Source organism: Oncorhynchus kisutch, linkage group LG29, assembly GCF_002021735.2.
Source record: "Oncorhynchus kisutch isolate 150728-3 linkage group LG29, Okis_V2, whole genome shotgun sequence".
Classification (NCBI taxonomy): domain Eukaryota; kingdom Metazoa; phylum Chordata; class Actinopteri; order Salmoniformes; family Salmonidae; genus Oncorhynchus; species Oncorhynchus kisutch.
In genome coordinates this window covers 27,175,518-27,202,575 of record NC_034202.2, presented here as the reverse complement: position 1 = coordinate 27,202,575, position 27,058 = coordinate 27,175,518, and the positions used below count along the sequence as shown (strand labels likewise).

The window sequence follows — 27,058 nt, the reverse complement described above, 5'->3', positions numbered from 1 at the left end:
CCACACGGCCCCCTGTCCCCACAAGGGCGAAAATTAGTCGTCATGTTGAAGAAAATAAAGTGGGTGGTTCAACTCTCAGAGAGAGGACAGAACACGATTCCAGCTTAGAGACCAGGAGGAAGAGAAGACGTGAAGATGATAGGTAGAAGGATGGGTAACAAACTCTAGGGGAACAACATGACGTGGTGTACTGTACGGGTCATAGCCAAACTTTATAGAGTGATTGAGCAGGGTTGGAATGTGCCCATTCTTTCTCCCTAACTCAAAGTGCTCCTCTATCTGGGATCCCTCTCACCCACCGGCAAGCCTCTGTAGCAGAGCCCAGTCTGGACCTCTCTCACCCACCGGCCAGCCTCTGTAGCAGAGCCCAGTCTGGACCTCTCTCTCTCACCCACCGCCAGCCCCCGTAGCAGAGCAGTCTGAACCTCTCTCACCCACCGGCCAGCCTCTGTAGCAGAGCAGTCTGGACCTCTCTCACCCACCGAACCATTGGGAATTTGAATTGTTCTTATTTTATGGTGCTTAATTTCCCTAAAAACTCTTGTTTGACCAGTTGAATGACCTGAGAGAATCTTCAACAAGCCACTGGGTTTGGATACTCCTAGTGACTCTTCGGCAATATGACCGTCTCATTGAGTTTTTGATCAGTGGAGAACAGGAAGAGGGCTTGATTTGAATACAAAATGATATTTTGTTTCCCAGGAGACTTATGGATCAGGTTTTCTAAAATGTTCTTCTACCTCTTTTCATTTGACTGAGACTGTTGGCCATGCCCTTTGCCCTCCTCTTTTCATTTGACTGAGACTGTTGGCCTTCACCCTCCTCTTTCCATTTGACTGAGACTGTTGGCCATGCCCTTTGCACTCCTCTTTTCATTTGACTGAGACTGTTGGCCATGCCCTTTGCCCTCCTCTTTTCATTTGACTGAGACTGTTGGCCATGCCCTTCGCCCTCCTCTTTTCATTTGACTGAGACTGTTGGCCATGCCCTTCGCCCCCCTCTTTCCATTTGACTGAGACTGTTGCCCTTTGCCCCCCTCTTTCCATTTGACTGAGACTGTTGCCCTTTGCCCCCCTCTTTCCATTTGACTGAGACTGTTGGCCTTCGCCCCCCTCTTTCCATTTGACTGAGACTGTTGCCCTTTGCCCCCCTCTTTCCATTTGACTGAGACTGTTGCCCTTTGCCCTCCTCCTTTCATTTGACTGAGATTGTTGGCCTCTTTTCATTTGACTGAGACTGTTGCCCTTTGCCCTCCTCCTTTCATTTGACTGAGACGGTTGGCCATGCCCTTCGCCCTCGTCTTTTGGGCGTTAGTGCCCTTTTTCATCATCCTGTTTCTCTTTGTGTCCCGTGCAGGAGGTAACAAGGCCAACAAGAAGACTGATGGTGTGAAGGTAGGGCTCCAGCTCCACAGGGTTGTCTTCTCACCGTGGAGTAAGCCTGGCCTGGAGGAGGACTCCATAAAACATTATTTAAAAATGTGGCCGTTATTCAACATCTTGTGAAAGTTGAAAGCTATTTTCACCTTCTCTGCAAAACTGAATAAATCAAACATGCTCTTTGAAAAGGTAACATCACAGATCCAAGTAGTCAATGGGATTGTGGGAGTTTCAATGTCTGCTCCATTCTCTCTGAACACACCGGCTGGCCCCACCCAAAGCGTGTCCTCCAGTCCAGTCCAGTCCCAGGACAGCACTATGAGATATGTATCTAATGGGATTAGTGCTTTGACAGTTCATCTGTATCTAAGCCAGTAGGAGAGTCTGTCTGTTTATTTGTGTTGTTTGTGAGTGTTCCACTATTATAAGTGTGTTTCTGTAAGTTAGTCTGTGTGAGTTACTACATACATGTATCAGGGATAGGCTCCACTGGTGGTACTCCCCCAGTTCCCGCTGGGGCCTTAAGGAGCAGCCGGTCCAGTCCAGGGTGTCTGATACTGAGATTAGTGGGGCATGCTGCTGACCATACAGCCCTGCCAGCTCTGCCTTATCAAAGACATTCCTCCCTGACCACAGCCTTGCCAGCTCTGCCTTATCAAAGACATTCCTCCCTGACCACAGCCCTGCCAGCTCTGCCTTATCAAAGACATTCCTCCCTGACCACAGCCCTGCCAGCTCTGCCTTATCAAAGACATTCCTCCCTGACCACAGCCCTGCCAGCTCTGCCTTATCAAAGACATTCCGCCCTGACCACAGCCCTGCCAGCTCTGCCTTATCAAAGACATTCCCCCCTGACCACAGCCCTGCCAGCTCTGCCTTATCAAAGACATTCCTCCCTGACCACAGCCCAGCCGGGCCCAGAGGTTTCCTACACTACACACCGCCACACCGCCACATCGCCACAACCGCCACACCACCACAACCGCCACACCACCACAACCACTGCCACAAGGGCCACACCGCCACAACCGCTACAAGGGCCAGACCTCCACAACTGTCATACCACCACAACCGCCACACCGCCACAACCGTCACACCACCACAACTGCTACAATTACCACACCGCCACAACCGTCACACCACCACAACTGCTACAATTACCACACCGCCACAACCACCACAACCGTCACAAGGGCCACACTGCCACAACTGTCACACCACCACAAGGCCACACCGCCACAACCGTCACACTGCCACAACCGTCACACCGCCACACCGTCACACCGCCACAACCGTCACACCGTCACACCGCCACAACCGTCACACCACCACCCCAGCCACAAACGCAAAACCGCCAAAACTGTCACACCGCCACAACCGCCACACCGCCACAACCACCACAAGCATCACACCACCATAACCGTCACACCACCACAACTGCCACACCGCCACAACCGCCACAACCGCCACAAGGGCCACACCGCCACAACTGTCACACCACCACAAGGCCACACCGCCACAACCGTCACACTGCCACAACCGTCACACCGCCACACCGTCACACCGCCACAACCGTCACACCGTCACACCGCCACAACCGTCACACCACCACCCCAGCCACAACCGCCAAACCGCCAAAACCGTCACACCGCCACAACCGCCACACCGCCACAACCACCACAAGCATCACACCACCACAACCGTCACACCACCACAACTGCCACACCGCCACAACCGCCACAACCGTCACACCACCACAACAAGGGCCACACCGCCACAACCGCCACAACCGTCACACCGCCACAACCGCCACAACCGTCACACTACCACAACCTCCACAACTGCCACTAGGGCCACACCGCCACAACCGCCACAACCGCCACACCGCTCGCCAACCAGACTGCTCACAGAGGTGTCCTGGGGAGATGACAAAGGCAGCGTTAGCAACACGAACCCCAAACACACACACACACACATCCTGAGCCTCAAACCCACATACATGTCCTCCCTCCGCAGCATGGAGGTGTCCCTCTCCTCCCTCCCCAGCATGGAGGCGTCCCTCTCCTCCCTCCGCAGCATGGAGGTGTCCCTCTCCTCCCTCCGCAGCATGGAGGCGTCCCTCTCCTCCCTCCGTAGCATGGAGGTGTCCCTCTCCTCCCTCCGCAGCATGGAGGCGTCCCTCTCCTCCCTCCGTAGCATGGAGGTGTCCCTCTCCTCCCTCCGTAGCATGGAGGTGTCCCTCTCCTCCCTCCGCAGCATAGAGGTGTCCCTCTCCTCCCTCCGCAGCATAGAGGTGTCCCTCTCCTCCCTCCGCAGCATGGAGGTGTCCCTCTCCTCCCTCCGCAGCATGGAGGTGTCCCTCTCCTCCCTCCGCAGCATAGAGGTGTCCCTCTCCTCCCTCCGTAGCATGGAGGTGTCCCTCTCCTCCCTCCACAGCATAGAGGTGTCCCTCTCCTCCCTCCGCAGCATGGAGGTGTCCCTCTCCTCTCTCCGCAGCATAGAGGTGTCCCTCTCCTCCCTCCGCAGCATAGAGGTGTCCCTCTCCTCCCTCCGCAGCATAGAGGTGTCCCTCTCCTCCCTCCGCAGCATAGAGGTGTCCCTCTCCTCCCTCCGCAGCATGGAGGTGTCCCTCTCCTCCCTCCGCAGCATGGAGGTGTCCCTCTCCTCCCTCCGCAGCATAGAGGTGTCCCTCTCCTCCCTCCGCAGCATGGAGGTGTCCCTCTCCTCCCTCCGCAGCATGGAGGTGTCCCTCTCCTCCCTCCGCAGCATGGAGGTGTCCCTCTCCTCCCTCCGCAGCATGGAGGTGTCCCTCTCCTCCCTCCGCAGCATAGAGGTGTCCCTCTCCTCCCTCCGCAGCATGGAGGTGTCCCTCTCCTCCCTCCGCAGCATGGAGGTGTCCCTCTCCTCCCTCCGCAGCATGGAGGTGTCCCTCTTCTCCCTCTGTTGCTCCCTGGCGTCTCCATCTCATCCTGTGTGTTCCTGTCTAACCTCTTCTCATTTCTCTTCCAGAAAAGGAAGTCCAGTTCCAGCGTCCAGCTGATGGTGAGTGTGATATTCCCCACCCTCTTGACCACGCCTCTCGGCCACGCCTCTCGGCTTTCCACCTAACAGGGAAAGTGATAATAGCTTTAAAAAATCCAAACGAACCAATGAACAAGCGAATAAAGCTGTGATTCAAAATGGAGCTGGACTTTCTTTTTGTTTTTGTGTGTGACCATCCCATCTCTAATGTTGCCTAATCCCGATGCTTTTTGATATGCTCTTGGGGGTTCATTGTGGGGGTAACACATCTCTCCTTCTCTAGGTGTTTCCCTCCCTCCCATATCTCACTCCTAACCAGCTAGACCTCAGAAATAACCAAACAGCCCGTTCTCTCTCTGTTAAAGGTGCAGACAGGAAGGCAGCTGTCTGTCTGTTGGAGGTGTGTGTTGTGTTGACCCGGCTCTTCCACTTCCTGGTGTGGAGAGAGAATACCACTTTCTATGATTGAGTGTGAATCTCTGAACCCGTCTGTGTGTGTCGTTTCTAGGAATCCTCTGAAAGCACCAACACCACTATTGAGGACGAAGACACCAGAGGTAAGGTTCTCCCCTCCTCTCACCTCTCATCGCCTCACCACTAGCAGTCTGAACATGTTAATAGGACAGGGCTGTCAGGGGGAATAGAGCTCTGCTAAACTAAACAGAGGTCATATATGTTGCACACACTCACATATTAAGCTGTTGAGATGTGGCTTTCTCTGGCTCAGGAAGTGATACTCGATAATGCTAAAAAATAACCCTAAAACCAGCACAACACTGCTGTGGATAGGTTCACTCTTACTTCAGTTACAGTCCATTTACATGACTGACAACCTAACAGAGGGGGAGAACAGATTGACAATCTCTGCCGTATGTTTTTCGAGAAGGGTCTACCATGACGATTGGTTACTGTGAAAACATTTCAGTTAATAAAGCAATAGCTGCTGTATGGAATTGTATTTAATAGCTTGACTGAGGCAGTACTCTCATGAATGAATACGAGTAAGTCAGTTCTATAACGGCTGGTGGTGGAGTTGCATTGCTGTTGCTTATGCCAGTCTGAGCATCCGTGTTCTATGGAATGGGAATAAATAGATAGAAAGCCTGTCTTTTCTCTGTCAGTAAACCTTACACCTCTTACTAAGAGACAGGCCTGCTGTGAGGTTTAATGCTCCTCTTTGACTACAGCAGCTCATTGATTTTTAGGAAACACATGGATACATTTCAATACTTGATCTCCTCCTACCAGAGTGGTTCGAGAAAATGTCATTGTGATTTCTCCAGACAGGAGGGAGATGCATGTGGCAGAGCTGCAATTAGGGCGATGCGGAGACACTGTGTAGGTGGAGAGTGGGCGATGAGGAGAAACTGTGTAGGTGGAGGGTGGGCGATGAGGAGAAACTGTGTAGGTGGAGAGTGGGTGATGCAGAGACACTGTGTAGGTGGAGAGTGGGCGATGCAGAGAAACTGTGTAGGTGGAGAGTGGGCGATGCAGAGACACTGTGTAGGTGGAGAGTGGGCGATGCAGAGACACTGTGTAGGTGGAGAGTGGGCGATGCAGAGACACTGTGTAGGTGGAGAGTGGGCGATGCAGAGACGCTGTGTAGGTGGAGAGTGGGCGATGCAGAGAAACTGTGTAGGTGGAGAGTGGGCGATGAGGAGAAACTGTGTAGGTGGAGAGTGGGCGATGCAGAGAAACTGTGTAGGTGGAGAGTGGGCGATGCAGAGAAACTGTGTAGGTGGAGAGTGGGCGATGCAGAGACACTGTGTAGGTGGAGAGTGGGCGATGCAGAGACACTGTGTAGGTGGAGAGTGGGTGATGCAGAGAAACTGTGTAGGTGGAGATTGGGCGATGCAGAGACACTGTGTAGGTGGAGTGTGGGCGATGCAGAGACGCTGTGTAGGTGGAGAGTGGGCGATGCAGAGAAACTGTGTAGGTGGAGAGTGGGCGATGCAGAGAAACTGTGTAGGTGGAGAGTGGGCGAGACTACAGATACAACAATGATCCCTGCAGTGGTTGAAGGTGTTGGGAGGGGGGTTGAAGGAAAGTTAGAGAGAGAGAGAGAGAGAGAGAGAGAGAGCGATATGAAAGATGAAAGACTTCCTAAAGTGCATGACAAGGGATATAAACATGTGTACTAGATCATTTGCTATCTTTGACAGTCAATCACTGGCATAGTCTCTAATAGCTACTGTATGTCAAATATCATCTGCATTCTACTGATTTCTAGGTAGTTCGAATTCTCTCAGTTCTGTATTTACTGAAGAGAAAGAGGGAGTTAGGAGGACAAACTGTGAGGATGTAACCCTCTGTGAGCGTCCCCTCTTCACCATATGCAAGGCACGACCTTGCTTTCCCAACTATGAGCTGCAACCCAGAGCTGGTGGGAGTGAAGCTCTCTCTGCTGGCACAGTGCATCTCTCAGCGTGGGCAGAGAACAGCCCCCTCACACTCAACAAAGCACTGAGAGGCAGCAGGCAGACACACACACACACAAACAGACAACACACACACATGCACACATCCCAGGTCTGTACAAAAGGTCTACAAAGCTAAATATAAACTGTTGCTATACAGCAGGAACAACTCATTTATTTATTCCAGTGCCAGGAATACTGCAGTCCTACAGTCCTACAGTCCTAGTCCTACAGTCCTACAGTCCTACAGTCCTAGTCCTACAGTCCTACAGTCCTACAGTCCTAGTCCTACAGTCCTACAGTCCTACAGTCCTACAGTCCTAGTCCTACAGTCCTACAGTCCTATTCATCATGGTGCTTGTTGTCAGCAGTTCTCAGTATAGAGCTGCGTGCCAGAACGGTGTGTCAGAATGGTGTCAGAATGGTGTGTCAGAGCTGTGTGTCAGAATGGCGTCAGAGCTGTGTGCCAGAATGGTGTCAGAGCTGTGTGCCAGAACGGTGTGTCAGAACGGTGTGTCGGTGTTGTGTGTCAGAATGGTGTCAAAGCTGTGTGCCAGAACGGTGTGTCAGAACGGTGTGTCAGTGCTGTGTGTCAGAACGGTGTGTCAGAGCTGTGTGTCAGAACGATGTGACAGAGCTGTGTGCCAGAACGGTGTGTCAGAACGGTGTGTCAGTGTTGTGTGTCAGAACGGTTTCAGAATGGTGTGTCAGTGCTGTGTGTCAGAACGGTGTGTCAGAGCTGTGTGTCAGAACGGTGTGTCAGAACGGTGTGACAGAGCTGTGTGTCAGAACGGTGTGACAGAACGGTGTGACAGAGCTGTGTGTCAGAACGGTGTGTCAGAGCTGTGTGTCAGAGCTGTGTGTCAGAACGGTGTGTCAGAACGGTATGTCAGAACGGTGTCAGAACGGTGTGTCGGTGTTGTGTGTCAGAACGGTTTCAGAACGGTGTGTCTATGTTTCACAGTGAGGAAACAGGAGATCATCAAGGTAACAGAGCAGCTCATAGAAGCCATCAGCAATGGAGACTTTGAGAGCTACACGTAAGTAAACAGACCACATACTGCACCCATTCACTCACTGTTCACTCACTGTTCACTCACTGTTCACTCACAGTTGAAGACATGTTGAATAATGACTATATAAAAGATCATGCACTATATAGTCAAAATGTGTCAAATATGTACATTGGAAACACAATGTTAAAAGCACTCTGTGTGTGTAACTAGTTCCACCGCCTTTTTTCGGGGTAATAATAATTCGTAGTTTTTAATAATTTTTAATATACAGTATTTTTGCCTATGTTTTCTCATGTTGGAGTTAAGTTTGGCTCAACTAAAAATCTTAAGTTCAGGTAACAAAAGTTGAGTAAACAAAAAAAAAGTCTGTGGAACCAGTTACTTAATAATAATAAGCAACTAGATGGGTGTTTAAAAAAACAAGTGTTAGCTATTCAAAATGCTCAGTCCTATAAGGCCATATCAAGGCTGAGAAAATATCTGTCTTATTGAGAACCTACCTCACACATTTATGGGAGCCTAGTATTTTTTATTGGAGGTGAAGTGCGACATGTAAAGGGCCTATACTCATTGATGCCAATTACAACAATGTTGACAATCAACACTCCAAACATATTGAGCAACACTGGATATTTTTTTGTGTGTTACTATTACTCGTTACTGCAGCCTATGCTATTAAACTGTAGAATCAATCCACAATGGACTAGGACTAGAACATTCCGTGCCCCCAGCTGAATTGGAGTTGATGACAACGCAAAGATCGTCAATAACCTACAGAGCTGGAGACAAGCACATCCATGGAATGCCTTGAATGGCCAGTGAGTGGCCAAGCCCTCGTCACACGTACAACTTGTTTATTCATCAAAACCCAGCACTTTCACGGCACCGCCAGCTATTGCACTCATAATAACGGCTGTGAAAATAGCTAAAATATTTCGGACACACCCCTGGACCTATAGCACTACCTCCAGTGCTTAGATTTACCGTAAGTTATGTTTGTTAAAATAGATCCCTCTGTGTGAACCATATGAATAACAAGGCCATTGTATTTCATTCAACTCTAGCTGATGCAGCTCTGAGTAAACAGTAAATGTCTATATCCCAATACCCTATCTGAAGTGTTTGAGTAGTGTGACCCTCCCACAAGCCCACTACACCGTGACAGATATAGTCCTATTCAGCAGCAGTTTGCCTCCAGACTTAGCATCCTGAGGGGAGTAACAACACCCCAGCCTGTCCGTCACTTGTCTGTCACATCTTGGAGCATCTGTTCAAATCCAAGGGAGTAAAATTCCCATCCAGGGCAGGAGGGATCGTTTTTGCTGTGGTTGTTATTGTTCCACAGTCATGATAACGCTGTCTGCCAATTACAAAGGCCTGGAAATAATCTGCTCCCTGCACGCTCAACCCTTTTACAACCATTCAGCGATCTGCCATGGACACACAAAACACTGACATTTTTCCACAGTACCAAAATACTACGTGAGCAGTAATACTGCATGGAGGGTCAGCCTCGTTGCTTCACTGAAGCATTCCAAAGAGCAGTAACACTGCATGGAGGGTCAGCCTCGTTGCTTCACTGAAGCATTCCAAAGAGCAGTAATACTGCATGGAGGGTCAGCCTCGTCGCTTCACTGAAACATTCCAAAGAGCAGTAACACTGCATGGAGGGTCAGCCTCGTCGCTTCACTGAAGCATTCCAAAGAGCAGTAATACTGCATGGAGGGTCAGCCTCGTCGCTTCACTGAAGCATTCCAAAGAGCAGTAACACTGCATGGAGGGTCAGCCTCGTTGCTTCACTGAAGCATTCCAAAGAGCAGTAATACTGCATGGAGGGTCAGCCTCGTCGCTTCACTGAAGCATTCCAAAGAGCAGTAATACAGCATGGAGGGTCAGCCTCGTCGCTTCACTGAAACATTCCAAAGAGCAGTAACACTGCATGGAGGGTCAGCCTCGTCAACCCATGCTCTTTTTCTCTCCTGTTGTCTCACTGTCTCCATCCCTGACTCATATCTGTCTGCTTCTCTCTCTCTCTCTCTCTCTCTCTCTCCCCCCCACCCCCTATAGTAAGATGTGTGACCCCAGTGTGACAGCGTTTGAGCCAGAAGCTCTGGGTAATCTGGTGGAAGGCCTGGACTTCCATCGCTTCTACTTTGAGAACTGTAAGTTGCATTGCTCTCTCCTTGCCTCCCTCCCTCCTACTATATCAATTTCAAAATTCAAATTTTACATTATACACAGACCGTTTCAAGCTACAGGAAACCTGTGTTGAATTGTTTGGGATATATCATCAAATCCCAGAGCTGTACACAGACAGGAGGGCTGCAAAACTCTTGCTATACAGCACTAACAACTCATTTACACTCCCAGTGAAGGGGGAGTATACATATTATACACACTATAGTATAATTAAGCAATAAGGCATGAGGGGGTGTGGTATATGGACAACATACCACGGCTAAGGGCTGTTCTTCCTGGATACAGCCCTTAGCCGTGCTATATTGGCCATATACCACAAACCCCCCAGAGATGCCATATTGCTATGATAAACTGGTTACCAATGTAAGTAAGACAGTAAAAATAAATGTTTTGTCATACCCGTGGTATACGGTCTGACATACCACAGCTGTCAGCCAATCAGCATTCAGTGCTTGAACCACCCAGTTTATAATATATTTTTTGGAATATGCTTTAATAGTCCTATATATGTGCTCATAAGCTCTAGCTTATGATTTCCATAATAGGTGACAAAATGTAATTTCTATTTCATGAGATGTGGTTAGGATTTACAGGAAGTTGTGGAGAACAGAACCTTGGGGCCATTATCTGTAAGTGAATGTAATGTTCATTATCTCCTACAGTGGCTGCAGACTGAATGCTTTTGGCTCATTGTGATGAGTAATGGATGAAACCTGCTCCACTCTAATCCTCTCTTATCAGCCACTGTTCTCCCAGCGAGAGGAAACAGCTCCAATGGGCCTGATTGGACTGATTGGGAAAATGACAGAGCAAGGAAGAGAGAAAGAGAGGAAGAGAGAAATTAAAGAAGAGAGAAATGGAGAGAAACATAACAAGAGTGAAATTAATTAACCCTCTCAAATATTAATTCTGTAAAGCATTGGTAAAGGAACAGCGTCATCATCAGTGAGAGAGACTATGGCATACCTAGTCATAAACCAGTGTGATAACTCCTGCAGTCATAGAATGACTGATTCATTGACTGACTATTGTCTTGTGTGTATGTTACTCCTCCCCCAGTGTGGTCTAAGAACAGTAAGCCTGTCCACACCACCATCCTGAACCCCCACATCCACCTTATCGGGGAGGAAGCTGCCTGCATCGCCTACATCCGCATCACCCAGTACATCGACACCAACGGCATGCCCCGCACCGCCCAGTCTGAGGAGACACGCATCTGGCACCGCCGTGACGGCAAGTGGCAGATAGTCCACTTCCACCGCTCTGGATCACCCTCCGCCATCACCAAGTAAGCCAGTGTGGTGAGTGGATCCTCACCTCTCCTCTACTGTCTATACTGGAAACACTCAGCTGGTGGGAGATGTATCTATTTAATATAGGCCTGACATCTGGTGGGAGATGTAGCTATTTAATATAGGCCTGCTATCTGGTGGGAGATGTAGCTATTCAATATAGGCCTGCTATCTGGTGGGAGATGTATCTATTTAATATAGGCCTGACATCTGGTGGGAGATGTAGCTATTCAATATAGGCCTGCTATCTGGTGGGAGATGTAGCTATTCAATATAGGCCTGCCATCTAGTGGGAGATGTAGCTATTTAATATAGGCCTGCTATCTGGTGGGAGATGTATCTATTTAATATAGGCCTGCTATCTGGCGGGAGATGTAGCTATTTAATATAGGCCTGCTATCTGGTGGGAGATGTATCCATTTAATATAGGCCTGACATCTGGTGGGAGATGTAGCTATTTAATATAGGCCTGCTATCTGGTGGGAGATGTAGCTATTCAATATAGGCCTGCTATCTGGTGGGAGATGTAGCTATTTAATATAGGCCTGCTATCTGGTGGGAGATGTAGCTATTTAATATAGGCCTGCTATCTAGTGGGAGATGTAGCTATTCAATATAGGCCTGCTATCTGGTGGGAGATGTAGCTATTTAATATAGGCCTGCTATCTGGTGGGAGATGTAGCTATTTAATATAGGCCTGCTATCTAGTGGGAGATGTAGCTATTCAATATAGGCCTGCCATCTGGTGGGAGATGTAGCTATTTAATATAGGCCTGCTATCTAGTGGGAGATGTAGCTATTTAATATAGGCCTGCTATCTGGTGGGAGATGTAGCTATTTCACGGAGGCCTGCTTGTACTCAATGCCAGAGATTCTGTAGCTGTACAGGCATGGGCTTCTTTAATAAGGGTCAGTTTTCTCTTATTCCCTACTATTTGTTGTTGAATGAGGTCAGGCAATCTCTCGTCTTCCCCTCTGACCCCAGCTGAGCTCTAGAGCAGGAGGGTTTGAGTGAGACGTCTGTCTGAGTGACACCGGTGGGTTACCAGCCAGCTTCATGGGGACACAGAGGGACTCCCACCGACCGGCCTGAGGAACCACGAGCCCGCCCGCACGCACGCCACATCTCATCTCTTTACTTGAAATCAGTTTATGTCTCCTCTCATATCCGTCACAAGCAAATCAGATTAGCGTCACACTATGTCACGCTCTCATGTATTTATTGGATATGCTGTGTGTGTCAGGAACATTTTAGCCTTGTTATGCTGTCTCTCCGCTTGTTCTTCTCTGACCTTCTTGGTTCTTGTCATACTACAGTACTTGGCAGAGTCACAATTAGTACAAATGGATCTATGAGTAGGATTCAATCTGTAAAATATAGCCAAGGGAAGTAGGGATACTGAGTGTGCTGATTTATTATAATCCCCACAAAATTTGTGAACTAGGCCTTTATTACTCCTGTTTGCAGAGCAGAGAAATCCCCCTTTCCTCAATAAAAATGATCCTCACCCACCCCCCTAAACATCTTCCCGCGGCTCTAAAGCGCTCGCAGTAATCGGCACCTACAGTTTTCCTTACACTTAAATGTTTTTATTCAACAATGCTCCCTCAACAATGCTCCCTCAACAATGCTCCCTCAACAATGCTCCCTCAACAATGTTCCCTCAACAATGCTCCCTCAACAATGCTCCCTCAACAATGCTCCCTCAACAATGCTCCCTCAACAATGTTCCCTCAACAATGCTCCCTCAACAATGCTCCCTCAACAATGCTCCCTCAACAATGCTCCCTCAACAATGTTCCCTCAACAATGCTCCCTCAACAATGCTCCCTCAACAATGCTCCCTCAACAATGCTCCCTCAACAATGCTCCCTCAACAATGTTCCCTCAACAATGCTCCCTCAACAATGCTCCCTCAACAATGCTCCCTCAACAATGCAGTATATTAATATTTAATAATAACATTAAAAGTCCAGTCAGAAATAACAAGTAATAGTAATAGTAAGATAAATATGTACATAATAGAACATAATACTGTACAAAGGAGAGCATCATAGCACTTCTTTAGGTTCTTCCAATGAGGACTGAGGGTATATACCATATATCTTCCTCACTTTTTATTGTTGTCAATACAAACCCCCTCTCGCTTGTTAGAGCAGTTGAACTTACTTGCAGCGGACAGTGTAAACTACAGTATTCTGCCTACTTCAGAGTAAGAAGCAATTTAAAAAAGACCACTAACACTGCCCCAGGATTTTCTGCAATAAGTTAGATTGGTGTTTTTATACTAAATAGTGTGTTCTTCTGATAAAGATTTGTTGTGGATTTAAAAATGACAATTCATTTTAGAGACTTTGTTTTATTGATGTCCCATTCCCTCTATTTCGTCACTCTCCAGTGTTAATATCACTGTTTATTGCATGCAAGTATATACATGAGCTTAGGATCTCTCTGCTTGTGTTTCTAGTTCTCAAATCTGTCAAATGTGATATTTCAGATGTACTCTCAGAGATGTATAAATACTTGTATCTTTTTACCGTTCAAAGGATGTCAAAACGGGACAAAAAAGAACATGACATTGCCTCTTAACCGCAGTATGTGTTTCCCTGTGTGTTAACAATAAATGCCTCACAGAATATTTGATTGTGCGTTGAAAAACTGCCAGATATGAATTTGATTGAAACAAAACGTGTTTACTATTGGCAGTTCAACACAGATTTATATCAAACTTTGTACTGTAAAGCAATTTGTGAAAAATCTGCTGAATACGACAAACAAATGTTTTCCTCAAAATATTTGATAGAAAAGGATAAAAGAAGAACCACAACAGCCAAATCCTCTGTGTATGCTTTCTAGAACTGATTCAACAGATTGTATACTTGTTTTATACAGTAGTTTAGTATTTTAGTGTGAATGGCCAGGCCTACAGCCTACTGCTTTAAAACAGCATAAGAACTTCCATCACACTGCTGCTCTGATGTTGCTGTTTCTTTCCTGGCACCATTGAACGGAGCACATTGAGGACCTTATGGTACTGTATAGGAGTTATTGTAGGATTTATGTTATTCTGGATATGAGACGCTTACTTTATATTATTCTGGATATGAGACGCTTTCTTTATATTATTCTGGATATGTGGCTCTTTATTTCTTTATATTATTCTGGATATGTGGCTCTTTATTTCTTTATATTATTCTGGATATGTGGCTCTTTATTTCTTTATATTATTCTGGATATGTGGCTCTTTATTTCTTTATATTATTCTGGATATGTGGCTCTTTATTTCTTGATATTATTCTGGTCATGTGAAGCTTTCTTTCCTTTGAAGCATGCGAGTCTGTAATGTGTTCGAAGTTAGTGTGTCTGTTTTTGAAAATTATTTTCTGAAGGGTCAAAGTCATCATTTGCAATTGTTATATAATATACTGTGAATGTGGGTCTGTAAATAAAAACATTAGAATGATAAGGTATTCCACATTTTTTTGTAATATTTTTCTGTATTTTTTATCAATCTCTGGGGATTTCAAACGATGCGAAAGAAAGGTTGAAGAGGCTAGTAAATAGGGGTTGCAACGATTTCAGCTGATAATTTTAGAAAAGAGGGTCCAGATTGTCTAGCCCTGCTGATTTGTAGGGTTCCAGATTTTGCAGCTATTTCGAACACCAGCTATCTGAATTTGGGTGAAGGAGAAATGGGGAGGCTTGGGCAAGTTGCTGTAGGGGGTATAAGACTGTTGGCCAGGGTAGGGGTGGCCAGGTGGAAAGCATGGCCAGCCATAGAAAAATGCTTATCGAAATTCTCAATGATTGTGGATTTATCAGTGGTGTCAGTGTTTCCTAGCCTCAGTGCAGTGGGCAGCTAGGAGGAGGTGCTCTTATTCTCCATGGACTTTACAGTGTCCCAGAACTTTTTGGCGTTTGTGCTGCAGGATGCAAATTTCTGTTTGAAGAAGTTAGCCTTTGCTTTCCTAACTGCTTGTGTATATAGTTTCCTATCTTCCCCGAAAAGTTGCATATCGCAGGGGCTATTTGATGCTAATGCCGTACACCACTGGATGTTTTTGTGCTGGTCAAGGGCAGATCAGGTCTGGAGTGAACCACGGGCTATATCTGTTCCTGGTACTACATTTTTTGAATGGGGCATGCTTATTTAAGATGGCGAGGAAAGCCCTTTCAAAGAATAACCAGGCATCTTGTACTGACGGAGTGAGGTCAATATCCTTCTAGGATACCAGTGCCAGGTCAATTAGAAAGGCCTGCTCGCTGAAGTGTTTTAGGGAGTGTTTGACTGTGATGAGGGTTGGTCGTTTGACCGCAGACCCATTGCGGACGCAAGCAATGAGGCAGTGATCGCTGAGATCCTGGTTGAAGACAGCAGAGGTGTATTTGAGGGCAGGTTGGTTAGGATGATATCTATGAGGGTGCCTGTGTTGACGGATTTGCACAAAGTAGATGTCCTAACCGCCTTGACAAAACTATAGTTTGTTAACAAGAATTTTCAAACGAGTTGTAATGACTCCAACCTAAGTGTATGTAAACTTCCGACTTCAACTGTATATCATGAGATAGAAGATTATGGATATTAGGCTATATTCTGACATTATTATATAAGGGCATTGAAGATAAATCACAATCAGTAAAACAAATTATAGAGCTAGTTAACCAGCAGTTTTACATACATTTTTAACATCAATGATCAGCTAATGGTCTACCCTCTTTTCCTGATGTCAATCATGTCTTTAGGAGGCACTGTAACTAGTAGGCTACCCTCTTTTCCTGATGTCAATCACATCTTTAGGAGGCACTGTAACTAGCTTGCTTACAATGTATGATGGACACGGCCCTGCAGAGAGACAACAGTTCAGAAGAGCTCTGCATCATCTAAACTCATTTCTTTCCAAATGGACAATTATGCCTCTGGACTTCCCTACTGGTGTTAAGTGTGTCTTTGACAACATAAGTGGACTTGTAACCGGTTAGGGTTCAATTGATGTATATTTAATCTGTACATGTCATAGGATCTTATTACTAAGGTACATGCTTATACATACTTATTTCACTGTATATACTGTATGCTAGGAATTCATGACTGGGTACTAGCCATTTTACTTACTCCTGTTTATCTGGTCTTCATGTCATCGTTTATGTGTGTTTTAGCTATTCAGGCCATGAAGTAAAATCTCTCCCCTTTAGTTACTCTGGGTCAAGATGGCTGCCATCCAGTCATTGATCATCATGTCCAGGTCATCATGTCCCGGTCACTTGCTAGCTACATCCAAAATGTTGTGGGGGGAACAGGCGAGGGTAGTACGTTTTTCCCTGGTTTTACATTCACTCTTTCGCAGGTTTTACTGTATACTTTCTTCAATCCAAGCAAGAATTCCTCATCTGCTCGCATGTTCCTGTCAGCAGAGACTACTTGAAGATATTGTGTACTGTATCACACAACCATACCAGCAGACAGTCAAAGAGAGACCATAATAGTGAAATGATTGACCGTAGAGTGTACTTACTTTGCATAAAACTAATGTGACGGTTCATGCCCTTTTTGATGACATCATCCAAACAAACATTCAAAGTCGTCCTAAGGAAACATAACTAGGAAGACACTGATGTGTAGGAATAGTAACATTATGGGCATTCAGGTTAAAACGTGTGTTTATACTGTGAGTCTAATTATTGACCTTTCTGTTGTTGTCTGGAAGCTATAAATGAAAGGTGTGTCAGCCGACCTCCACATGTCTTAAGATATATTGTGGTCACTGTGCGGAGGTCAAACTAACATCACAAACTGTAGTTCAAACTGTTTTCATATTGTAAAAGAGAGGATTTATGATAGGTATGAGGAGAGCATATAATTTCTGAAAAAACATCAGTCAACGTTGACATTTTCACATTGGTCAGTGAATTTCGTCAGTATTTTGAATGCATTAAGACGTGTTCTACCAAATGAATGTGTAATTAGATGATTGAATGTGATGACCCACATCAGATGTTGATATTTGTGGAATATGATTGATCTTTCTAAAATCATACACTTATAGTGCACTAGGAAAAGTATTCTGATTCCTTGACTTTTTCCACATTTTGTTATGTTATGTCCCCATTTAATATAGGCCTGCTATCTGGTGGGAGATGTAGCTATTTAATATAGGCCTGCTATCTGGTGGGAGATGTAGCTATTTAATATAGGCCTGCTATCTGGTGGGAGATGTAGCTATTTAATATAGGCCTGCTATCTAGTGGGCGATGTAGCTATTTAATATAGGCCTGCTATCTGGTGGGAGATGTAGCTATTTAATATAGGCCTGCTATCTGGTGGGAGATGTAGCTATTTAATATAGGCCTGCTATCTGGTGGGAGATGTAGCTATTTAATATAGGCCTGCTATCTGGTGGGAGATGTAGCTATTTAATATAGGCCTGCTATCTGGTGGGAGATGTAGCTATTTAATATAGGCCTGCTATCTAGTGGGCGATGAAGCAATTTAATATAGGCCTGCTATCTGGTGGGAGATGTAGCTATTTAATATAGGCCTGCTATCTAGTGGGCGATGTAGCTATTTAATATAGGCCTGCTATCTAGTGGGAGATGTAGCTATTTAATATAGGCCTGCTATCTGGTGGGAGATGTAGCTATTTAATATAGGCCTGCTATCTGGTGGGAGATGTAGCTATTTAATATAGGCCTGCTATCTAGTGGGAGATGTAGCTATTTAATATAGGCCTGCTATCTGGTGGGAGATGTAGCTATTTAATATAGGCCTGCTATCTAGTGGGCGATGTAGCTATTTAATATAGGCCTGCTATCTGGTGGGAGATGTAGCTATTTAATATAGGCCTGCTATCTAGTGGGCGATGTAGCTATTTAATATAGGCCTGCTATCTGGTGGGAGATGTAGCTATTTAATATAGGCCTGCTATCTGGTGGGAGATGTAGCTATTTAATATAGGCCTGCTATCTAGTGGGCGATGTAGCTATTTAATATAGGCCTGCTATCTAGTGGGCGATGTAGCTATTTAATATAGGCCTGCTATCTAGTGGGAGATGTAGCTATTTAATATAGGCCTGCTATCTGGTGGGAGATGTAGCTATTTAATATAGGCCTGCTATCTAGTGGGCGATGTAGCTATTTAATATAGGCCTGCTATCTGGTGGGAGATGTAGCTATTTAATATAGGCCTGCTATCTAGTGGGCGATGTAGCTATTTAATATAGGCCTGCTATCTGGTGGGAGATGTAGCTATTTAATATAGGCCTGCTATCTGGTGGGAGATGTAGCTATTTAATATAGGCCTGCTATCTGGTGGGAGATGTAGCTATTTAATATAGGCCTGCTATCTAGTGGGAGATGTAGCTATTTAATATAGGCCTGCTATCTGGTGGGAGATGTAGCTATTTAATATAGGCCTGCCATCTAGTGGGAGATGTAGCTATTTAATATAGGCCTGCTATCTGGTGGGAGATGTAGCTATTTAATATAGGCCTGCTATCTAGTGGGAGATGTAGCTATTTAATATAGGCCTGCTATCTGGTGGGAGATGTAGCTATTTAATATAGGCCTGCTATCTAGTGGGCGATGTAGCTATTTAATATAGGCCTGCTATCTAGTGGGCGATGTAGCTATTTAATATAGGCCTGCTATCTAGTGGGCGATGTAGCTATTTAATATAGGCCTGCTATCTGGTGGGAGATGTAGCTATTTAATATAGGCCTGCTATCTGGTGGGAGATGTAGCTATTTAATATAGGCCTGCTATCTGGTGGGAGATGTAGCTATTTAATATAGGCCTGCTATCTAGTGGGAGATGTAGCTATTTAATATAGGCCTGCTATCTGGTTGGAGATGTAGCTATTTAATATAGGCCTGCCATCTAGTGGGAGATGTAGCTATTTAATATAGGCCTGCTATCTGGTGGGAGATGTAGCTATTTAATATAGGCCTGCTATCTAGTGGGAGATGTAGCTATTTAATATAGGCCTGCTATCTGGTGGGAGATGTAGCTATTTAATATAGGCCTGCTATCTAGTGGGCGATGTAGCTATTTAATATAGGCCTGCTATCTAGTGGGCGATGTAGCTATTTAATATAGGCCTGCTATCTGGTGGGAGATGTAGCTATTTAATATAGGCCTGCTATCTGGTGGGAGATGTAGCTATTTAATATAGGCCTGCTATCTAGTGGGAGATGTAGCTATTTAATATAGGCCTGCTATCTGGTGGGAGATGTAGCTATTTAATATAGGCCTGCTATCTGGTGGGAGATGTAGCTATTTAATATAGGCCTGCTATCTGGTGGGAGATGTAGCTATTTAATATAGGCCTGCTATCTAGTGGGAGATGTAGCTATTTAATATAGGCCTGCTATCTAGTGGGCGATGTAGCTATTTAATATAGGCCTGACATCTGGTGGGAGATGTAGCTATTTAATATAGGCCTGCTATCTAGTGGGCGATGTAGCTATTTAATATAGGCCTGCTATCTGGTGGGAGATGTAGCTATTTAATATAGGCCTGCTATCTAGTGGGCGATGTAGCTATTTAATATAGGCCTGCTATCTGGTGGGAGATGTAGCTATTTAATATAGGCCTGCTATCTGGTGGGAGATGTAGCTATTTAATATAGGCCTGCTATCTGGTGGGAGATGTAGCTATTTAATATAGGCCTGCTATCTAGTGGGAGATGTAGCTATTTAATATAGGCCTGCTATCTGGTGGGAGATGTAGCTATTTAATATAGGCCTGCTATCTAGTGGGCGATGTAGCTATTTAATATAGGCCTGCTATCTGGTGGGAGATGTAGCTATTTAATATAGGCCTGCTATCTAGTGGGCGATGTAGCTATTTAATATAGGCCTGCTATCTGGTGGGAGATGTAGCTATTTAATATAGGCCTGCTATCTGGTGGGAGATGTAGCTATTTAATATAGGCCTGCTATCTGGTGGGAGATGTAGCTATTTAATATAGGCCTGCTATCTAGTGGGAGATGTAGCTATTTAATATAGGCCTGCTATCTGGTGGGAGATGTAGCTATTTAATATAGGCCTGCTATCTGGTGGGAGATGTAGCTCTTTAATATAGGCCTGCTATCTAGTGGGAGATGTAGCTATTTAATATAGGCCTGCTATCTAGTGGGAGATGTAGCTATTTAATATAGGCCTGCTATCTGGTGGGAGATGTAGCTATTTAATATAGGCCTGCTATCTAGTGGGCGATGTAGCTATTTAATATAGGCCTGCTATCTGGTGGGAGATGTAGCTATTTAATATAGGCCTGCTATCTGGTGGGAGATGTAGCTATTTAATATAGGCCTGTGAATTAGACATTATAGAAGCAGTAATCAAAGCTGTGAATCCAGTGCTTAAGATGAAGAGTTATCTGGAAAATATTGATATTAAAACCAGAGATGAGAGTGCATCTCCAGAATATGAACACCAGAGATGAACTGTTGATTGAGAAAATGCAATTTGCCCAGGACAATGAAAGCAAACAGATGCAAAAGGCCAGGATTTTACGTAAGTTCACACCCACACGAGTGAACCCAGTACAGAGTTAGGATAATGGGGGTAGCGGAGAGGAATGTGCACAGACAGCGCCCCCACAGACCACAGCAAAAACAAAATAAATACAACCCCTCCTGAGTAAAATTGATGCGAGCAATGAAGCAATCAAAGAAGTGACCTGTCAGGTAGCATCGTTAGTACAGCCAGTGCAGGGCCAAAGTGACAGTTAGGAATCAACCAACAGAAAACCAAATACAACCAATAGAGATAAAAGAAAATGCAAAAGATGTTATGAGACTGGTCGGCAGCAGGATATAGGATCATGGGCAACGCACAGCCATCGTGAAACGCCCGGTGGTCACAACCATGGAACGGGGAGTGACCTCAGATACATCTAGTTCCATCCAGTGTTGCAGCGGCTACAGTGCAAAGGGAGAAAGAACTTCAGAGTTGAAGTTGTATTCATTGTGTATTGTATTCATAATAGATGCCTATTATTCCAGTGTGCCAACAGGATCATTGGAAACAGCACCAACCTACATGTAAGACTGCCTGCAAAATGAAAGTCGACAATTCACCTTGTCTGACGACACAGAGAGAGTGGGGGCCAACTAATCAAATCAAATCAAATTTTATTTGTCACATACACATGGTTAGCAGATGTTAGTGCGAGTGTAGCGAAATGCTTGTGCTTCTAGTTCCGACAATGCAGTAATAAGCAACAAGTAATCTAGCTAACAATTCCAAAACTACTACCTTATAGACAAGTGTAAGGGGATAAAGAATATGTACATAAAGATATATGAATGAGTGATGGTACAGAGCGGCATAGGCAAGATACAGTAGATGGTATTGAGTGCAGTATATACTGTACATATGAGATGAGTATGTAAACAAAGTGGCATAGTTTAAGTGGCTAGTGATACATGTATTACATAAGGATGCAGTAGATGATATAGAGTACAGTATATACGTATACATGTGAGATGAATAATGTAGGGTATGTAAACATTATATTAGGTAGCATTGTTTAAAGTGGCTAGTGATATATTTTACATCAATTCCCATCAATTCCCATTATTAAAGTGGCTGGAGTTGAGTCAGTGTGTTGGCAGCAGCCACTCAATGTTAGTGGTGGCTGTTTAACAGTCTGATGGCCTTGAGATAGAAGCTGTTTTTCAGTCTCTCGGTCCCAGCTTTGATGCACCTGTACTGACCTCGCCTTCTGGATGATAGCGGGGTGAACAGGCAGTGGCTCGGGTGGTTGCTGTCCTTGATGATCTTTATGGCCTTCCTGTGACATCGGGTGGTGTAGGTATCCTGGAGGGCAGGTAGTTTGCCCCCGGTGATGCGTTGTGCAGACCTCACTACCCTCTGGAGAGCCTTACGGTTGTGGGCGGAGCAGTTGCCGTACCAGGCGTTGATACAGCCCGACAGGATGCTCTTGATTGTGCATCTGTAGAAGTTTGTGAGTGCTTTTGGTGACAAGCCGAATTTCTTCAGCCTCCTGAGGTTGAAGAGGCGCTGCTGCGCCTCCTGAGGTTGAAGAGGCGCTGCTGCGCCTTCTTCACGATGCTGTCTGTGTGGGTGGACCAATTCAGTTTGTCTGTGATGTGTACGCCGAGGAACTTAAAACTTACTACCCTCTCCACTACTGTTCCATCGATGTGGATAGGGGGGTGTTCCCTCTGCTACTCCAGCTACCTCAGGACATGGTAACGTAGCACAGCTTATTGGAAAGAATTGTCACGTGTGGTGAAATTTGCAGGGCGTAAAGACACGAGCACTATGAGACACAGGAGCTCAGGTATCCATCATAACTGAGGAATGGAGAAGACAAGCACTATGGGACACAGGGGCTCAGGTATCCAATATAACTGAGGAATACAGAAGACGGCATTTGCAACACAAATTAAACCACCGGCAGAAATCATGGGCAATACAGAGAAACTGGATCTGAGGGCAGCCAATGGTACTGAAACTCCCTATCTGGGTTTGATAGACATTTGTTTAAGTTGCCTTGATCCCAAAGCTGATGTCATTGCAGGAACATAATGAGGGTTCCTATATTAGTTACAAATGAAAGACTGGAGAAACCAATCATTGTGTTTAATGTAATTGAAGTAATAGTAAAAACCAAAAGTAACAATTAGCCCTCAGATGCTGGACCTGGACATGGACATGGACCTACAAAGTCAGGTTGTGAAAATGCCCACCTCAAAAAGTTGACATTTGACACACGTGCCCAAAGATGACACACGTGCCCAGACTGAACTGCATCCTACTCTGTCCCAGATGCTAATATATGCATATTATTATTAGTATTGTATAGAAAACACTCTGAAGCTTCTAAAAGTGTTTGAATGATGTATGTGAGTATAACAGAACTCATATGGCAGGCACAAACCTGAGAAAGAATCCAAACAGCAAGTGAGAAATCGATTTTCAAAACAGTGCCTATTGAAATTCCAGTGAGATATGAATGAGGATGCACTTCCTAGGGCTTCCACTAGAAGTCCCCGTCTTTAGAAACTGGTTTGAGGATTCTACTATAAAGGAGGGGCTCATAATAGCTCTTCTGATGAAGATCATCAAAGGTAAGTGAATATTTATAGTGCTTTTTCTAGCTTCTGTTGACGCCAAAATGGCAGATATTCCACTGGCTGTTTTGGGTTCTGAGCACCGTTTTCAGATTTTGAAATCTGACACAGCTGTTGAATAGAGGTTAACCTGTTGAATCTAGGGGTCTTTTTTTTGGGGGGGGGGGGGGGGATAATGTTCCCAAAGTAAACGGGCTATTTTTCAGGACCAGAAAATAGAATATGCATATAATTGACAGCTTAGGATAGAAAACACTCTGAAGTGTCCAAAACTGTAAAGATATTGTGAGTATAACAGAACTGATATTGCAGGCAAAAGAATGAGAAAAATCTAATCAGGAACGCAGCTGTTTCTAAATAAGAGTCCCTTCCTATGCTTCCCTATTGAGCAGTGAATGGGATATCAACGGGATTCCATTTTCTATGGCTTCCTTAATGTGTCTAGTATCACAAGACATAGTTTCAGGCTTTTATTTTGAAAAATGAGCCTGAGCGACAACATTGCGTCAGTGTCCACCTGATGGCTCTCTGTGTATTTCTCGTGCAAAAGACAGAGGTAGCCATTTTTCCACCCAGTCTTACTGAAAAAAGCTCTGTCCCTAGTTGATATATTATCGAATAGATATTTGAAAAACACCTCGAGGATGAATTATAAACAACGTTTGCCATGTTTCTGTCGATATTATGCAGCTAATTTGGAATATTTGTCGACGTTGTCTTGACCGCAATTTCCGGTTGTTTTCTCAGCCAAATGTGAAGAACTATTTTTGGCTACAAAAATTTTTTTTATGGAAAAAAGGAACATTTGCTATCTAACTGGGATGCCTTCACTAGTATTCTAGAACGTAGAAAATAGTACAACTAAAGAAAACATTTGAATGAGTGTTAAGGTTTGCTTCTGGTGAAAGAGAGGCGGACCAAAACGCAGCGTGGTTATTTATAAACATCTTTAATAAAGATGATAACGTGAACAATATACTTATACAAAACAAGAAAACGTGGAAAACAGTCCTAACTGGTGCAAAACACAGAGACAGGAACAATCACCCACGAAATACCCAAAGAATATGGCTGCCTAAATATGGTTCCCAATCAGAGACAACGATAAACACCTGCCTCTGATTGAGAACCACTCTAGGCAACCATAGACTTTCCTAGACTATTAACTAAACACAATCCCATAAACTACAAAACCCCTAGACAAAACAAACCACATAAATCACCCATGTCACACCCTGGCCTAACCACAATAATAAAAAGAACACAAAATACTAAGGCCAGGGCGTGACAATGAGTAAGAGTGTTCAAACTTTTGACTGCTACTGTATATACATTTGCAAACATTTCTAAAAACTTGTTTTCGCTTTGTCATTATGGGGTATTGTGTGTAGATTGATGAGGATATATCAAATCAAATTAAAATACATTTTAGAGTAAGGCTTTACAGTACTAAATGGCTGTACCTATTTAGGTACACATTTACAAAATGTGGAAAAGGTCTTTCTGAAAGCACTATATACATAGAAGCATATATGCATACAATCATATCTGCATAGAAACATATAAACAATATATAGTTGTTACCTACAGTATACTCACTGGCCTATTTATTAGGTACACCCATTTAGTACAGAGTTGGACCCCCCTTTGTCTCCAAAACAACCTGAATTCTTTGGGCATTCTTCAAGTTGTCTGAGACGTTCCACAGAGATGTTGGTCCACTCTGACGAGATGGCATCAATGTGAGTTGGAAGGAGAGGATGAGATTGACCCTCAGCCAGCCCAAAGACCAGCCCGTCAGCAGCCAGCCCCAGAACCAGCCCATAAGCAACCAGCTCATTAGCAGCCTACAGGAGGAGAAATATGGATGAAAAGAATTGTGAAATTGAATGGTCTTCTTGCCCAAGGAATGAGCCACACCACATGACTGCCAATGTGATAAGGATGCAACCAGGGCCGACGCGGATGGTTATTACTCATGTGCAGGACATCAAGTATTTTTTTTAACATGTTCATACCAGACACCATCCAGAAAATCATTCTGGACTGCACCAATTTGGAGGGAAGACACGTTTTTGGAAAGAGATGGAAGGGGATGGACCAAACTCATTTACATGCATAATTTGGGGATCTTATCCTTGCTGGTGTTTTCAGATCCAATTGGGAATCTACAGAATCCCTGTGGGATGCAGAAACTGGCAGATAACTTTTCTGTGCAACAATGTCTCTGGAAAGCTTCCACATTATTTTGAGGATTATGTGCTTCGAGAACCGAGACACCAGACCAGCACGGCGACAGAGAGACAAGCTAGCTGCGATCAGGTCAGTGTGGGACAAGTGGGTGGACCGCCTTGCCCTGTTTTATGATCCTGGGCCCAACGTTACCGTTGATAAGCAGCTTATACCATTTAGGGGCCGCTGCCCCTTCAGGCAGTACATACAGTCTAACAGTCAACCAGCAAAATATGGAATCTAGATCTGGGCTGCCTGTGATGCTGCTTCATCATATGCATGGAGCTTGCAAGTGTATACGGGGAAGCCAGAGGGAGGAGCCCCTGAGAAGAACCAAGGGATGTGGGTTGTTCTGGACATGACACAGGGACTCCATGGCCACAACATCACGTGATAACTTTTTTACTTTGCACAAGCTGGGACAGGAGCTCATCAAGAGGAAGCTGACGATGGTAGGAACAATATGAAAATAGAAGCCATAGCTCCCACTTCATCTGTTAAATACACGGAACAGACCCATCAATTCTTCTAAGTTTGTGTTCATGGCTGCACTCTTTGAGAGAGGAAGTTAGCAAACCAGGCCAAAGTCCCCTAAGAGAAACCAATATTCCTTAGCCGGCCGTCAAGAATGGAATGATCTATCGTATCAAGAGCTTTGGACAAGTCAATAAAAATAGCAGCACAACATTGCTTAGAATCAAGTGCAATGGTGACATCATTGAGGACCTTTAAGTTTGTAGTGACACATCTATAACCTGAGCGGAAACCAGATTGCATACCAGAGAGAATACCATAGACATCAAGAAAGCCAGTCAGTTGATTATTAACAACTTCAAAGAGCTCAGCCACGTGCTTCTTGCCAGTAACAACCACATCATCACCATTAAGTGACATGGGCAGCTGTGAGGAGGAGGGTTTATTCTCCAGGTCTTTAATCGACTTCCAGAACTTCTTGGGGTTAGACCCACAGAGAGAGAACTGCTCCTTAAAGTAACTAACTTTGGCCTTCCGGATAGCCTGGGTGCACTTATTTCTCATTTGCCTGAACGAGAGCCAACCAGCCTGATTATTCGTGTGCCGAGCCTTTTGCCAAATGCAGTTCTTGAGGTGGAGTAACACTGCAAGATCACGATCGAACCAGGGTCTGAACCTGTTTTTAATTCTAATTTTCTTTATTGGTGCGTGTTTGTTAACAATACCACTGAAAATATCAAAAAAGAAGGTCCAAGCGTCTTCAACAGAGGGGATCAAGCTGATTCTATACCATTTTGTAGAGGCCAGTTCATGAAGGAAGGCTTGCTCATTAAAGTTTTTTAGCAAGCAACTATGACAAATCAGGACAGGTTGTTTCACTGAGCAGCCATTACGAACACAGGCTGTAAAACAGTAATCACTAAGG

At 44.9% G+C, this 27,058-nt stretch overlaps 1 protein-coding gene across 8 annotated transcripts in view; it reads left to right on the top strand.

The window, feature by feature from the left end:
• Positions 1-14,519, top strand: part of camk2a (calcium/calmodulin-dependent protein kinase II alpha) — a 96,896-nt gene extending 82,377 nt beyond the window's left edge. The window contains exons 13-19 of one of the 8 annotated variants that reach the window (XM_031809320.1): positions 1,357-1,394; positions 4,389-4,421; positions 4,909-4,957; positions 7,782-7,857; positions 9,901-9,995; positions 11,092-11,320; positions 12,310-14,519. In XM_031809320.1, coding sequence (XP_031665180.1) covers positions 1,357-1,394; positions 4,389-4,421; positions 4,909-4,957; positions 7,782-7,857; positions 9,901-9,995; positions 11,092-11,320; positions 12,310-12,313 — 524 coding nt within the window. In that variant the 3' untranslated portion in view covers positions 12,314-14,519. Of the gene's footprint in view, positions 1-1,356; positions 1,395-4,388; positions 4,422-4,908; positions 4,958-7,781; positions 7,858-9,900; positions 9,996-11,091; positions 11,334-12,274 lie in introns of all 8 variants that reach the window. The other 7 variants (XM_031809315.1, XM_031809317.1, XM_031809319.1 and 4 more) reach the window with 7 other exon arrangements.
• The last annotated feature ends 12,539 nt before the right edge of the window (positions 14,520-27,058 follow it).